The sequence below is a fragment of the Rutidosis leptorrhynchoides genome, chromosome 8 (genome assembly GCF_046630445.1).
Source record: "Rutidosis leptorrhynchoides isolate AG116_Rl617_1_P2 chromosome 8, CSIRO_AGI_Rlap_v1, whole genome shotgun sequence".
Taxonomy (NCBI): domain Eukaryota; kingdom Viridiplantae; phylum Streptophyta; class Magnoliopsida; order Asterales; family Asteraceae; genus Rutidosis; species Rutidosis leptorrhynchoides.
The window spans coordinates 102,474,106-102,491,609 of NC_092340.1; the positions used below are offsets into that span (position 1 = coordinate 102,474,106).

General features: G+C 30.8%; 1 protein-coding gene across 1 annotated transcript in view; it reads right to left on the reverse strand.

The window, feature by feature from the left end:
• The window catches only part of LOC139863688 (uncharacterized), a 34,971-nt gene extending 31,786 nt beyond the window's left edge, over positions 1–3,185 (reverse strand). Inside the window, exon 1 of the mRNA XM_071852295.1 lies at positions 2,741–3,185. Within this exon, the coding sequence (XP_071708396.1) occupies positions 2,741–3,185 (445 nt within the window). The remainder of the gene's footprint in view (positions 1–2,740) is intronic.
• Between the last annotated feature and the right edge of the window lie 14,319 nt (positions 3,186–17,504).

Below are 17,504 nucleotides of genomic sequence, written 5' to 3' on the forward strand. Positions count from 1 at the left end.
AAGTATTAATTTTATAATTTATTAAAACTAATTAAACTTAAAATACAAATTAAATCTAAAAACTAAATTAACTAATTAATTAATTAGCCCTAATTAGGGTTTTAATTAAATAATAATAATAATAATTACCCCGTAATTAATGCAGTACCAGGTCACATGGGACGTGTCAGATCACTTCATGCGGTCGCATGAAATTTTGCCTTCGGGTTCATTCGATCGCATGAAGTAGGGTTTCGGGCCAAATGCTGGGCTGCAACAGTGATCGGGTCGAGTACTTTTTATATTTTTTTTTCTGTTTTGCTGTTTTTAAAATAAATAAATATTTATATAAAATAATAAAATACTTATATTTAAAAACTAAAATAGAAATAAAAATACTTTTTTAACTTTATATATTTTAAACAAACTCTTAAAAATAAATATATAGATATTTTTCTGTTATATTTTTGTATATATTTTTTATTTATATTTTTTAAAAACGTATATTTTTAATAAAAACTTAATAAAACTCTAATAAAATCTTTTTTTTTATATATAGCGTTGCGCTTTCGGCGTTTAAGCAAGAAGTCCCCGGCAGCGGCGCCAAAAATACTTGGTGTGCGCGAGGTGTACTAGGAAATAGTTATATTTTTACTACGAAAAACTATTTAATACGATACAATTTTACACAAGTTATTTATTTATTTATAGAATTGATATACCTAAACCTTGCTACAACACTTATAGGCAGTGTACCTAATCGTACAGTAGTGTAATTTTTAGTAAGTCCGGTTCGTCCACAGGAACTCTAGCCAAGTTTAACGCTATATTTTTTTTAACTTATAATTGTAAAAATACAAAAATATATATAAGTAGTATTATTATTATAAAAGGGGGTTTTTACCGTTTAATGATCGGTTTGTCGATTTTAAAACTTTAGTCGCAGTTAAAACCTAATGTAAAATATTAAAAATAAATATAACTTAATTTTAAGCGTAAAGTAAATAATGATAATGAAATTGCGATAAATAAAAATGCGATAAATAAAAATGACGATAATTAAAGAGTACGATAATTAAAAGTGCAATTAAATACAATGACAGTAAATAAAAGTGCGATAATTAAAAGTGCAATTAAATATGAAATAAAGAAATTATATATGAAATAAAGGAATTATGCTTATTTAAACTTCCGAAATCATGATGTTCGACGTGTTGTTTTTAGTTTATTCCCATGGTTTAATGGTCCTTTGTCCTGGATTATTTGATATGTCCATACGGATTTGTCCATAATAGTCCATCAGTCATAATCATAAAGTGCGGAAGTCTTCGTCAAATTATTCTTATTCCCGAAGTCAAATATTCCAACTAATTGGGGATTCGAATTGTAACAAGGTCGTAATACTTTGTTTAATGAATACACCAGGTTATCGACTGCGTGTAAACCAAGGTTTTAATACTTTGTTAATAATTACACCAATTACCCTTGAATGTAATCCACCCCTGTTTCAACAAGTCTATTTACTATTAATCCAGTTCCGTGTCCGGTAAAATGAACAATTATTGGTATTTATAGATATCCCGCCCACCTTGCCCAGTCAAGCGTATGTGGTTATATATAAATACGTCAAATTATAAGTCTATATATTAAATTAACGAGGTATCATTTAGTTAATATAAAGCCCATTAATAGCCCATAGTCTAATTTCCACAAGTGTCGTTCTTTTATTCAAACCCCAATTATGGTCCAAAGCCCAATTACCCAATTTTAGTATTTAGCCCAACATCATGATTACTTCGGCATTAAATAAGCATAATAATAACTTAGCTACGAGACATTAATTTAAAAAGGTTGAACATAACTTACAATGATTAAAAATAGCGTAGCGTTACACGGACAGAATTTCGACTTACACCCTTACAACATTCGCTAACATACCCTTATTATTAGAATTTAAAATTAAATTTATAATATATATATATATATATATATATATATATATATATATATATATATATATATATATATATATATATATATATATATATATATATATATATATACGTACGTTTGAGATAGAGAGATAGATAGGAAGAGATAAAGATGGTGTAATGTTGCTCAAAACTGCAAAATTTATAGGCATGTGGCCTGGTACCTAATGCCATGCGATCGCATGGATTTCTCTCATCCAGGCCATGCGATCGCATGGCCTGCTTTTCCAGGTCACATGTCTTTGTTTGCATTCTGCCGACAGTTTATAAATATATATATATATAATATATAAATAATTTTAAGAATTATTTAAATATTATATTATATTTATGTGCATTGTTGACTTGTAATTTTTAGTCCGTTGCGTCGAGCGTTGAGAGTTGACTCTGGTCCCGGTTCCGGATTTTCGAACGTCCTTGCGTACAATTTAATATCTTGTATTTTGCGTTTTGCGTCTTGTACTCTTGTAATTTTGAGACGTTTCTCATCAATAATTTGAACCACTTTGATTGTACTTTGTACTTTTGAGCTTTTTGGTCGTTTGCGTCTTCAATTCATCGAATCTGTCTTTTGTCTTAACCTTTTATTATTTAAACGAATATTACTTGTAAATAGAACAATTGCAACTAAAAGCTTGTCTTTCTTGAGGGATAATGCTATGAAATATATGTTCGTTTTTAGCGTTATCAGCCCCCCATAGGTAAATCAATTAAGTTGTTTGAAGAAATAAAATCATTAAACCCTTTGGCCCTGTTTACATGGAATTCACAGTTAAATCTTTCTCCTTCTTCTCGAACCTCATTAAAATCTCCACACAAAACGTAAGCTTCCCCAATGCTTTTATAAAGATCATTCGATAATGCATTCCACATCCTTTGTTTGTCTACGTCTGTATGCGGTCCATAGACATTGATTATGTTTATCACACGTGCAGAACTTTTCAACAGACCTCGCATGCCAATAAAGAAATCGCATACGAATGTGTCAAAAACATCAAGAAAATCCCCCGATTTACCAACCATTTCCTTTTGTACGAATTTACAATCATTTGAGCCCCATAAAGAACATATCCAACTATCTTTAACACTATGAAGTTTAGTTTCTTGTAGCGCGACAATGGTTGGTTTAATTGTTCGACATATCTTTTTAAAATCACCGAATTTACTTTCCCGACCCTTCCCAACACTTCTGATATTAAGAGAAAGAAGCTTCATATTAAAACATTAGAGAACGAAAAGAGCAAGTTGTATACCTACTGTGAAGGCTTTGCCTTCCATTTAAGGCCAAGCTTACATCCAAATTCATGTAAGCTTGCTTGGATACCCGAAGAGGAAGAGCTGCCTGACACAGTCGAAGTATTGTTTCTTTTAGGGATGGGATAGTTCCTTCTATTTTTGTTAGCATCTACTGATGGCGATGTAATTTTATCAGAAGTTGAAACGGATGCCTTCTTTGTATTGAAATTTACTGAAGAAGATGTGGCTTTTGATTTTGACTTTTCCTTATTCTTCGAAACTACCCTTCTCAGCTTACTGCTCTCCTCACAACCCAAACATTTAGATCTGATGTTAGTTCTATCTGGGTTTCTGGCAACATTTTTTGTATTAAAAAACCTGGATGAAGTCTTCCATCTTCTCAAACTCGACCAACAACAATCGTTTCCGCTTCTCAGTTGATTTTTTGATCGAATTTTTTTGTTTACGTCTGCTCTAGAAGGTTTGGCAATATTTTTGAGGTCACCCTTAGATTTGGAGTGTTTAATCCTATTGCTCGATTCTGAATTAACACAATTGTTATTCATTGATCCAATTGTACCCTCATTTTCTTCAATTTGCGCTCCATCTACAGGCCCATCAAGATCATTATTTTCATGCTCAATATTAGTAACTTTTATTGGAGTCTCCATAACTCTTACTGGACTCTCAGTATTATTAAATTTTACTGGGCTGTTCAGGTTATTTGAATCGTTTAATGGGTCACCACTTAGTCTACAATTCATGTGTGGACTTAATGGGCTATCAGTATTAAGCCCAACATCTTGATGTTCCCCTTGACCTTCCATTGTCTTTGAAACGGAAACGTTAGGTTGATCATTACTTTTTGGTGGTCGACATTTATTGGTTATTTTGGGACCCTCCATGTCAACATCTTCGAAGAAAGCATCATCATTACAGTTTTGAAATGGATTCCTAATCCCAAGACACCCTGACTCCTCATCTTCAACCTCAACCGATTTCTGATCAGGTTCATCACCGTTAACTCTGTCGGAAAACACTCCCATTTCTGCATTTTCAGTATTGATGACTGGATCAAATATGTTCTCATTATCTATATTATCCTCATCTGAGAAATCAAACGTATCATCAATAAATTCATCGTCTTCATTGGAATCTTCTCTTAACGATTCTTCTTCCTTTTTATCCTCCGTAATATCCTCATCTGGACTAGACTCGAACTGTATGATTCTACTTGCGTCTTCCTTAACATTGGCATATATGATTCGGTTGTTTCTACACATCGAAACCACCCCTTCAATGGGGAGTAATTCCATTGAATGAACAAGAATATTCCCATGAAGGAGATTTTGGTTTTTACAATTTTGAACACTACAATTTTCCATCTTAATCACTTCACCCCACCATTGACCTATGGCAGAGAATATATTCTCATTCCAAAAAGTGACAGGAACTCCACTGACTTTGATCCAGACCAGACTTCCAATATGTTTTGTCCAAAAAACTTGCCTCGCTACACCAGTTACGTATGACATGATCTTCATGATTAAGTATTTGATCTGCAGACTTTTTTGATTCACAAATCATTAAAACATCGAAACCACCAAGATATTTTAATGAAAAGTTCCCCAAGCCTTCCATACGACATAACGAATCAAGTTGGTTTAGAAGTTCAAAACTTTTTAGCTTCATAATGATAGATCTGGAAAGTAGATCTTGGTTATAGTTTGACTCATTCACTTCTACCAAACATTTGCAATCAAAGGTAACAGTACTTTTACATTCTGATGGAGGGTTTTTGAAACCCTTATCTTTTGAGTTGTTGATATGAGTCCTTAGATCTTCTTTCTTGCCATTAAGGACCTCTCTTAGATCTTGTTTTAAATTCCCAGCAACATCACTGAACTTGCGAGAATCAGTATAAGTAGCCTTGAAAAAATTCTTCTTCCCGTTATCTTCTTTGTTTCCCATGTGGCTTTTCATATTCTTCTTCATATCATCTTTCTGACGATCTCTTTCGTATGCTTTGAAGATTTGAATTTGGTTATCATTAAACTTAATGCTTTCAAGTGACTTTAGTAACACATCAACGTTGTGAACCTCACCAAATCGAGCAAAAGCGAATCTTTGTCCATTCTTAAGTCTTTTTCCAGCCATGTATATATCCCTCAAATCACCATATGTTTTGAAGATCTTCCACAAATCAGTCATCTCCCATTTCTCCGGATAGTTAAAAAACATGAAGGATGTCAAGTTGCATCCGAATAGTCTCGAAAAACCATTCCGAAGTCTCCCGTTGTACCGATCTCTAGCCCTAGCCGTGCCTGCCCCTTTTGCAAAACTCACTCTCTCTCTCTCTCCTAGTTTTCTCTCTCCTCGCACTCTCTCTCATTTTCTTCACTTTGGTAATGTTAATCATTTTATTATAGTGAAGAATTAAATAAGAAAGTAGACGCCGACGATGGGAAGCTTCTCCCCGTAAACCTCTCTTTTAGGCGCCAATTTGAAAATTATTGATTCATTGATTGACCGGAGTAACAAAAAATTACATTTCAATTCGACTCAAGATAATATATATATATATATATATATATATATATATATATATATATATATATATATATATATATATATATATATATATATATATATATATATATATATATATATATATATATATATATATTGGTAGGATCAAGAGGGAAGTAACCAATCGGGGGAAAGCGGGGGGAAGCAATTTTCTTTTTTCGTTTTTTGAAAAAACTTTGTTCACGAACATTATAGATGAGATGAAAATATGAACATTTAGTAGAGACACTTTGTGATAAATGTTTTTATTTTGGCGGGAAAACGCTCGAAGAAGTAATATATAACAATTATCGTGTTTTTCGAGCGTATGTTGAGGTTTTAGCTATTGGGGTTTAGATATTAGGGTTTATAGGGTTTAGAAATTTAGGTTTTAGGGTTTAGATTTAGGGTTTAGATTTAGGATTTAGATTGAGTTTTTAACACGAACGGTTTAGAGTTTAGGGTTTAGGGTTTGGTGTTTTGGGTTTATGGAATAAACCCAAAACACCAAACGCTAAGCCCTAAACCCTAAACCCTAAACTCTAAATCGGGCTAAATTTTACTTCACAAACATGGAAAAAAAGCGTTCATATTCTTCACGAACAATATTATCTTGAATGTTATTTTTGTCGATCGTTTTCCCGCCTAAGTAATAACATTCATCACGAAGTGTCTCTTCTAAATGTTCATATTTTTGTGTGATCTTGATGCCGGAAAAAAAATTCCAAAAAAACGAAAAAACAAAAAAAATTTTGCTTCCCCCCGATTGGTTACTTCCCCATTGATCCTGCCCATATATAGGGGCAGGATCAATGGGGAAGTAACCAATCGGAGGAAGCGGGGGAAGCAATTTTTTTTTCTCGTTTTTTGAAAAAACATTGTTCACGAACATTATAGATTGGATGAAAATATGAACATTTAAACAAGACACTTCGTTATGAATGTTATTATTTTGGCGGAAAAACGATCGATAAAAATAACATTAGAGATAATATTGTTCGTGAAGAATGTTAACGTTTTTTTTCCAAGTTTTGTGAAGTAAAATTAAGCCCGATTTAGAGTTTAGGGTTTAGGGTTTGGTGTTTTGGGTTTATTCTATAAACCCAAAACACCAAACCTTAAACCCTAAACCCTAAACCCTAAACCCTAAACCCTAAACCCTAAACTCTAAACCGTTCGTGTTAAAAACTCAATCAAAATCCTAAATCTAAACCCTAATACCTAAATTTCTAAACCCTAATATCTAAACCTTATAAACCCTAATGTCTAAACCCTAATATATAAACCCTAATCCTCAACATACGCTCGAAAAACACGATAATTGTTATATATTACTTCTTCGAGCGTTTTCCCGCCAAAATAAAAACATTTATCACAAAGTGTCTTTATTAAATGTTCATATTTTCATCCAATCTATAATGTTCGTGAACAAAGTTTTTTCAAAAAACGAAAAATTTTTTTGCTTCCCCCCGCTTGGTTACTTCCCTCTTGATCCTACCACTATATATATGTATATATACATATATATATATATATATATATATATATATATATATATATATATATATATATATATATATATATATATATATATATATATATATATATATATATATATATATATATATATATATATGTATATATACATATATATGTGTATATATACATATATATGTGTATATATATGTGACGACCCGGGAATTTCCGACTAAATTTAAACTTATTCTTTATATGATTTCGACACGATAAGCAAAGTATGTAATGTTGAGTCAAGAAAATTTTGAAACGATGTTCATATATTCAATTGACCTTCGCCCATTCTCGACGATTCACGAACTATTATTTGTAAATAAATGTGTATACATATAAAAATAAATATAAATATATGTATAGAGTATATTAAATATATAATTATTAAATGATTGTAATACTCGTTTGATGTTCTGATTGATATTAAACAAGTTAAATATGAACTCATATGATTTTAGAATAAACGGTGATCCGAAAATGAGTGATATAAATTATAGACTTATTCAATATGTATTTAGGAACTATTTGTTAAGTTTTAATTTTTTTATTTTACCTGGGATCGGGAGTGGACAGTGAGTTAATTTTTGTTTAATAATTTTTAAATAGTTAATGATCAAATTTTATACCATAATGACCAAGATAAATAAGTATATCTAATTTAAAAACATGAGATTTTTCTGGAGACTTTAATCCGCCACTGATTAACAACGGAGGACGAAATTTCAGTCCATAAATAAAATAGTAGACGACGGCTTAAAAATGTACACGTTTATAATTCTTTAATTATTATTATATTATTTATTATTATTATTATTAATTATTGATAATATTATATTATTATTTTATATTGTGAATCGTACCTGGCAAATTGGAATTATTAAGAGTAAAAGTGAATACTGTGCTTGATTGGATTCAATTTCTGTTTCATTTCACTATCACCCAACACATGTATATAAAGTAAATATTAGTTAATATTATTATTAGTATTATGTATTACTCTTCTTGTCTATATTATTTCTTCATAATCAAACCAATAAGATATATATGTATATATATGTATATGCACCATGAAAATCTCTGTAACTTAATTAACCCACATCTAACTTTTCTGATGATAATCCTTTGTGCATATATATATATATATATATATATATATATATATATATATATATATATATATATATATATATATATATATATATATATTCGATGGCCATCACACCCAACTCAAATGATCGTCAAACCATTTATATCTTCTCTCCTTTTACAAGTATCACTCGCCACCTTATAACTCTCGGCCAAAGAACACCGTCAAACCGCCACACTAGAATCACCACAAACCACCTTGTCTCCTTCATCTCCATCACTACAACATGCCACCATTTTCTTTTCATTGCTTGACAAATATCACCTTTTGTTGCCACTTTATACTGCTGCGAAGTTGTTTCTGATTATGTCGTGACCACCCACCACCTATCTACAAACCTTCGAGTCACCACCACCTTGAACCACTATAACCATCTACAACCGCCACCATCTAGTAGGTTTCATTGTTCATGACTTGCTACTATTCGATCTCTCTCTTCCTATCTCTCTCTAGTGAGTCTGTTTAAAAACTAAGATGACACATAATCAAACCACCCCCACAACCGTCACTACTAAACTGCCTGTATGTTTACTGTTTGTTCGAAAATTTCTACTGCTATTGTATACGTTTTGTTCTTGTTTTTATTCGCTACTACAGTATATCGTTGATTGTTATTTCTATTCATACCCATAAATCCACCCCACGAAAACCACCAGCCTTGAAATACCAAACCCAACCCAATCGAACACCACTTGAACATATTATTCTGCTGCAAATCGATTTCTATCTGCAACCTTGTTGCTCTTTATTCAAACATCATCAACCCTATACAACCAATCACTGTTATTTGCTTTGCTTTCTCGAGAACCATCAAACTATCATCACAAATGAAATCTTCATGTGAATTCAAATCTGGATACAAGAGTGCAATTGCTGGTGCTCAAATTTTTATCGTTACGAACAATCAGTAATTTTCTATCGCCAGATTTGTTTATCAAATATTCAACCTCAATTTTTCAGAGTTTTAACTTAAATAAATTTGAGCTTGAAATTTATTGCAAAGGTATACAGTGGTAACGGTTAGGTGATCTCATGTTGAATTAATCATCAAAACCTCATGAATTTATGATATAATTCAAAGAACAGCAATCAAAACTCGACGATTATATTCATGAGGTTAAAAATTGATTTTTCATTTTTTATTACTTTCTAGCATCGATTGACACAGGAAATATGTTCCATATTATATATAGAATACTTGATAAGAAGAATCATAACCTGATACATCGTATATCCTTCGAATTTGAAGAATCAAAAATTGTTTGACTTTTGCTTCAAACTTTGACCTTTGAATTCGGATTCAATTCTTTGTGTTTGGATTTGAAAAGTCGCAGAAACAATCACGTTTAGATTTAGAACAAATCTACACTTTTACTTTTCATCAATTCGTTGTCATTCAATCCGGAGACCAAATCGTATTGAATTTATGAAGAACGAAGATCACGATCCGATCCTCCCCTGATTTGCTGCTAAACCGATCTGATGTTGTACGAACTCTCGAGTTCTGATCAGGAACACGTTTTCTGGATGATGATATATAGATGATGACGATGAGGATCGGTGATCGAACAGACTGTTCTATGTGTTTTCTCCTATTTTCAGTCGATTAAAACCAAACACTAGAACTCACTCAAACTGCTCTTAAACTCACAGGCTATTGGACTCATTAGGGCCTGTTGGGCCGAATTTTTAGTTGGACTGTTAGCGGGCTAGATGCAGAAACAAGAAACTGATGGGTATATTTATTATATTTAGTATATTATTATTATTATTATTATTATTATTATTATTATTATTATTATTATTATTATTATTATTATTATTATTATTGTTATTATTATTATTATTAATACTAATATAAGTATTATTATCTAGTTATTATTAATAATATTAGTATTATTAATATTATTAATTAAAACATGATGAATATATTGATAGATATAATTATAATGATATGAAGTTTACGATTCAAGCATTATGAGATAATAATGATCAAGATAATATATAGATAAAGTTAAGAATATAATTATAATTAAGTCATGATTAAATGAATTATTATTATTATTAAAAATATTATTTATATTTAAAATTATTATTATTATTATTATTATTATTATTATCATTATTATTATTATTATTATTATTATTATTATCATTATTAGATTTTTTAATATTATTATTATCATTATGAATATTATTAGTATCATTATAATTAAAATTATCAAAACTATCATTTTTATTAAAATTATTATTTTTGTTATTATTATTTGTATTATCATTATTATTAAGATTATTATTTTATTAATATTATTATTATAATTATTATTATTACAAATATAATGACTAGTATTATCATCAAAATTATTATTATCATAATTAAATCTAAGTATTATTATTACATATCACTATATTTTTATTATTAAAATATTATTAATTAAGTTATATATAAAATATATCAATTAATATACAAATATATATTTTTATCATATATAAACCTCAATAAAAAATTTTATTATTAAAATGTTATCATGAATGATAAATAATAGTTATATAAAATACATAAATTAAATATATTAAAATTTATCTAAATAACATATAATATAACAAGTATATTATTAATAATAGTATATATAAATTTATTCGATTACCACTATATGTGTTAATATATATATATATATATATATATATATATATATATATATAAATGATATAGGTTCGTGAATCTGAGGCCAACCCTGCATTGTTCAATGTCGTCATATGTATTTTTACTACAAAATACAGTATAATGAGTTTCATTTGCTCCCTTTTTAAATGCTTTTGCAATATATATTTTTGGGACTGAGAATACATGCGCTGCTTTATAAATGTTTGACAAAATAGACACAAGTACTTAAAACTACATTCTATGGCTCGATTATTAAACCGAATATGCCCCTTTTTAGTATGGTAATCTAAGAATTAGGGAACAGACACCCTAATTGATGCGAATCCTAAAGATAGATCTATTGGGCCCAACAAGCCCCATCCAAAGTACCGGATGCTTTAGTACTTCGAATTTATCATGTCCGAAGGGAGTCCCGGAATGATGGGGATATTCTATATGCACCTTGTTAAGGTCGGTTACCAGGTGTTCACCATATGAATGATTTTTGTCTCTATGCATGGGACGTATATTTATGAGAAATGGAAATAAAAATCTTGTGGTCTATTAAATTGATAGAAATGATTATTTATGTTAAACTAATGAACTCACCAACCTTTTGGTTGACACTTTAAAGCATGTTTATTCTCAGGTATGAAAGAAATATTCCGCTGTACATTTGCTCATTAGAGATATTACTTGGAGTCACTCATGACATATTTCAAAAGACGTTGCATTCGAGTTGTCGAGTTCATCAAGATTATTATTAAGTCATTATAGTTGGATATATTATGAAATGGTATGCATGCCGTCAACTTTCGATGTAATGAAAGTTTGTCTTTTAAAAAAAACGAATGCAATGTTTGTAAAATGTATCATATAGAGGTCAAGTATCTCGCGATGTAACCAAATGTAATGTATTCGTCCAGATGGATTAGGACGGGTCTTTACATGTAGTATCAGAGCGGTGGTCTTAGCGAACCAGGTCTGCATTGGTGTGTCTAACTGATAAGTCGTTAGGATGCATTAGTGAGTCTGGACTTCGACCGTGTCTGCATGTCAAAAGTTTTGCTTATCATTTAGTGTCGAAAATTATTTGCTTAGCATCCTTAAAGTTTATACATGTCTTACTGCCTCTATTGCATAGACAGTGTATGGATAAATTCATATCTTTGCGTATCTGTTATTGTTACCTTTGCCTGACAGCTTCCGTAGATTCCTCCTTAACTTATGGGATTTTAGTATTATATATACATATATAAACTATGTATTGCAGGGTACTAATCTACATCCTATAATCTATTTCTTATCTAAAATATTTCATTTGATCGTACGAGATGAATCCCTCAACCAGTTCGAGTCCCTCAGATTCCGACAACTATTCCGATAGTTATTCCGACAGCTATTCCGACATGGATATTCACCTAAGCTCCGAAAGCAGTGTCACCAGAATGAATCAACCAATCAGCCATCCCCAATTCATCTGATGGGTTCGTAGTCTACTTAATCATTGGAGACAAGAAGAAATGATCCCTTTCATCCACCATATTGTCCTATGGATGAGGAACCTGAAGCATTCACCGGCGAACCTATCCGAAACACCATTTTCAGTCTCATTTCCCGAATATCTCGCCACGATTATATTCTATCTAAAATTCTAAACCTTATTCATCTGCTCGTTCTGACCGACAATCATCCCGGAATAATAGAAGAAATTAACGAGCTTCGCGCTCGAGTAATCAATTTGGAGAATATGGTACAAAACCTACCAGCTTCAGCAACATCACCAGCACCAACAGTACCACCAACAACCCAAGATTCAACATCACATGCCTCAACATCTCATTCTGTACCTCGATTGTAATTATCGTTCTACGTATCGTTCTACATCAATTATCTTCGTTCTTCATAGAGACTATGTAATCTCTAATGTTTTAGAGAGTATATATTCTAGTTCTAACGGTAAATCAAATGAGATTAATATCATATTAACTCATTAAATCCATGATTACATCTGAAGAAAATATATATGTAAGTATATTTTCATAAAGATTGTAATTAAAAATTCTTTTGTACAAACTGTTAATGGTGAAAATATTTTAACGGGTAGGTAATACCCGAGGAATATTTAGGATTTCACATTAATAAGTTACACTATACATTCTTCGAAGCTGATTCAACAGTCGTTTACTATCCTACTTACATCCACCGATATACGAATCCGTTCACCGCAGAATAATCATTTTCATCCAATTTCATATTTGGATTTTAATTTACCAGAATCCAACAAGTGGCATAATGAAGAAAACATTGGACAAAATAAAATTTGTTAGAAATAAACAAATTAATTATGAGAAATTTTGTTAAGAATTCACGCTAACAAAATCCTAGCTAACTGTTCCTAGCTAACTATTAATTCCTTATTACATTTTAATTATCGCAATTTAATTATCGCAATTTATATTCTCGCAATTTTATTTATCGTCATTTAATTTCTGTTATTTATTTTACTCACTTTAAATATCGGGACACGTATACAAGGTTTTGACATATCATATCAACGCATCTATATATATTATTTGGAATAACCATAGACACTCTATATGCAGTAATGATCGAGTTAGCTATACAGGGTTGAGGTTGATTCTATAATAATATATATACTTTGAGTTGTGATCGAGTCTGAGACATGTACACGGGTCACGATACGTATTAATTAATTCGAATATTATATATTAAACTATATATGAATTATTGGACTGTCAACTGTGGACTATCGACTGTAGACTAATAACATTGGACAATTAAAATGAATTAAAATATTGATTATAACATATGAAACTAAACAACAGTTTGCCACTTGATTTCATCTTAAACCTCATTTGTATCTTGACGATTACAATCTGCGTTCAAACCTTTCATAATTCTTGAAAATACCTCAATTGAGGGGATGAACCAACTGCACTTCATCTATGGAAGGAAAGATTTATGCATATAGTTATACACCTGAAAACACTCGGAACCTGAGTAAACATTTAACACGTATCTATGCTTGCTCCTTTGGCATTGTTATTATCTAAAATAACTTGGCAATTCCTTTTCAAATTAGCCAATTTTGTCACAGCTCCAGCAATTCAATTCGATCTTTCATTCGAATTAACCTTATTATAGCCTTGATATATAAGTTTGCTTTTCGTCATCATTACTGAGAAACCGTTTAAATCTCACCACATTAGCAGAAACTTATCAGCAACTTCATTACTCATTGGCTTAAGTCGCTCCGAAGAACCATGATATTTGTTCATTAAAACCCTATCATATACTCATCCGCATCTGGTAACGAGAATTACCATACCAATTACTGAGAATTAGCAATCAGTATTTCGAATCTCGCAGCGTTTTTACGTCAACAGTTAATGTATACATATAACATTTACCTCTTAGAATTATGATCTTCCATTTTGAAATTCTGAAAAGCACTCAGGTTATGAACCAATACTATGAATATCCAAAAAGCTGAATGAAGCAGCAGAAACTGTAAACGACCTTAACAGTCAAAAGTATGATGATAAAGAATGGAGTGTTGGAAACGCTCAATAGAAAATTTAGTACCAAAAAGCGGATTTTGCGAAATTATGAAAGAGACTATGGACAAATCACAAGGACTAAACTTATACATAAAGAATCCTGATGATTCTGTTTCTGATGAAATCTTTAGAGAATATCTTACTCCTTAATCGCTCTAAATCATTGTGAATGAATTTCTTCATCACACTGTGAATATAAAATTCTAATATATTATCGTATCTTTCATTATAAATATCCTCGATATTTCTGAAGATATCTTCATAACTATTATTATCTGAAATCATTTATCTCCTCACGTTATCTGTATTACATCATAAAGGAAACTGTTTAGTTTCGATATTCTGTAAATCTTCAAGTTTGAATTATGAATGATTTTGAAGTAGTGTTGGAAATTGATGCATGAGTTAGTATAATATAATGACACTTGATCAACGTGATTATATTACAGTAAGTCATGCTGAGTTTCTAAGGGACGTGATGATTCACGGATTATAACGTCATCATGTGCCATGTTACACGACTCTTACATTCTATCTAATCTATAAACAAATCAAGAACATATTTTCTTGATAGTTCTATCTTTTCTCTTGATTTCTGGTAATTTAACCAATCAAGATCGTGCTATTACAATTTCTATCTTAAAACATTAGTCATGTTCATTCCAAAATTCGTATCTACAAATTCTGGACCATTATTCGCTTGACTTAAAGTCGAGAAGAGAAAACAAAAGGATGGAACTCCAAAAATATAAAGAAAACGAAGGGGGTGGATTTATAGTAAAATATCTGATAGAGCAATCGGAATAGATTATCGCATTTAACCAAAGAGGATTTTAATTTCCTTATTCGCCGAAGAATCAAATCTTTTAGATTTCGAAGATTTTCTTTATATCCCTTGAATTCCGAAAATCAACCCTGACTACGTCAAAAGATATGACGAAACTCTATTTCTTCATTCACTCTTTTGTGATAACTTCACTCATACGCTTCGAATAATCGAATTGTTTTATCTGTATTACTCAATAATGATAAAACTCTATTTACCAATTAATATTCGTCAAGAAAACATTCTTAATGTTAGTTATGATGACCCCACTCAAATTTCGGGACGAAATTTATTTAATGGGTAGGTACTGTAACGATCCGGGAATTTCCGACTAAATTTAAACTTATTCTTTATATGATTTTGATACGATAAGCAAAGTATGTAATGTTAAGTCTAGAAAATTTTGAAACGATGTTCATATATTCAATTAACCTTCGACCATTCTCGACGATTCACGAACTATTATTTATAAATAAATGTGTATACATATAAAAATAAATATAAATATATGTATAGAGTATATTAAATATAATTATTTAATGATTGTAATCCTCGTTTGATGTTCCGATTGATATTAAACAAGTTAAATATGAACTTATATGTTTTTAGAATAAACGGTGATCCGAAAATGAGTGATATAAATTATAGACTTATTCAATATGCATTTAGGAACTATTTGTTAAGTTTTAATTTTTTTTATTTTACCTGGGATCGGGAGTGGACAGTGAGTTAATTTTTGTTTAATAATTTTTAAATAGTTAATGATCGAATTTTATACCATAATGACCAAGATAAATAAGTATATCTAATTTAAAAACATGAGATTTTTCTGAAGACTTTAATCCGCCACTGATTAATGACGGAGGACGAAATTTTAGTCCATAAATGAAATAGTAGACGACGGCTTAAAAATTTACACGTTTATAATTCTCTAATTATTATTATATTATTTATTATTATTATTATTATTAATTATTGATAATATTATATTATTATTTTATATTGTGAATCGTACCTGGCAAATTGGAATTATTAAGAGTAAAAGTGAATACTGTGCTTGATTGGATTCAATTTCTGTTTCATTTCACTATCACCCAACACATGTATATAAAGTAAATATTAGTTAATATTATTATTAGTATTATGTATTACTGTTCTTGTCTATATTATTTCTTCATAATCAAACCAATAAGATATATATGTATATATATGTATATGCACCATGAAAATCTCTGTAACTTAATTAACCCACATCTAACTTTTCTGATGATAATCCTTTGTGTATATATATATATATTCGATGGCCATCACACCCAACTCAAACAATCGTCAAACCATTTATATCTTCGCTCCTTCGACAAGTATCACTCGCCACCTTATAACTCTCAGCCAAAGAACACCGTCAAACCCCCACACTAGAATCACCACAAACCACCTTGTCTCCTTCATCTCCATCACTACAAAATGCCACCATTTTCTTTTCATTGCTTGACAAATATCACCTTTTGTTACCACTTTATACTGCTACGAAGTTGTTTCTGATTATGTCGTGACCACCCACCACCTATCTACAAACCTTCTAGGTGTCACCACTTTGAACCACTACAACCATCTACAACCGCCACCATCTAGTCGGTTTCATTGTTCATGACTTACTACTGTTCGATCTCTCTCTTCCTATCTCTCTCAAGTGAGTCTGTTTAAAAACTAAGATGACACATAATCAAACCACCCCCACAACCGTCACTACTAAACCGCTTGTATGTTTACTGTTTGTTCGACAATTTCTGCTGCTATTGTATACGTTTTGTTCTTGTTTTTATTCGCTACTACAGTATATCGTTGATTGTTATTTCTGTTCATACCCATAAATCCACCCCACGAAAACCACCAGCCTTGAAATACCAAACCCAACCCAATCAAACACCACTTGAACATATTATTCTGCTGTAAATCGATTTCTATCTGCAACCTTGTTGCTCTTTATTCAAACATCATC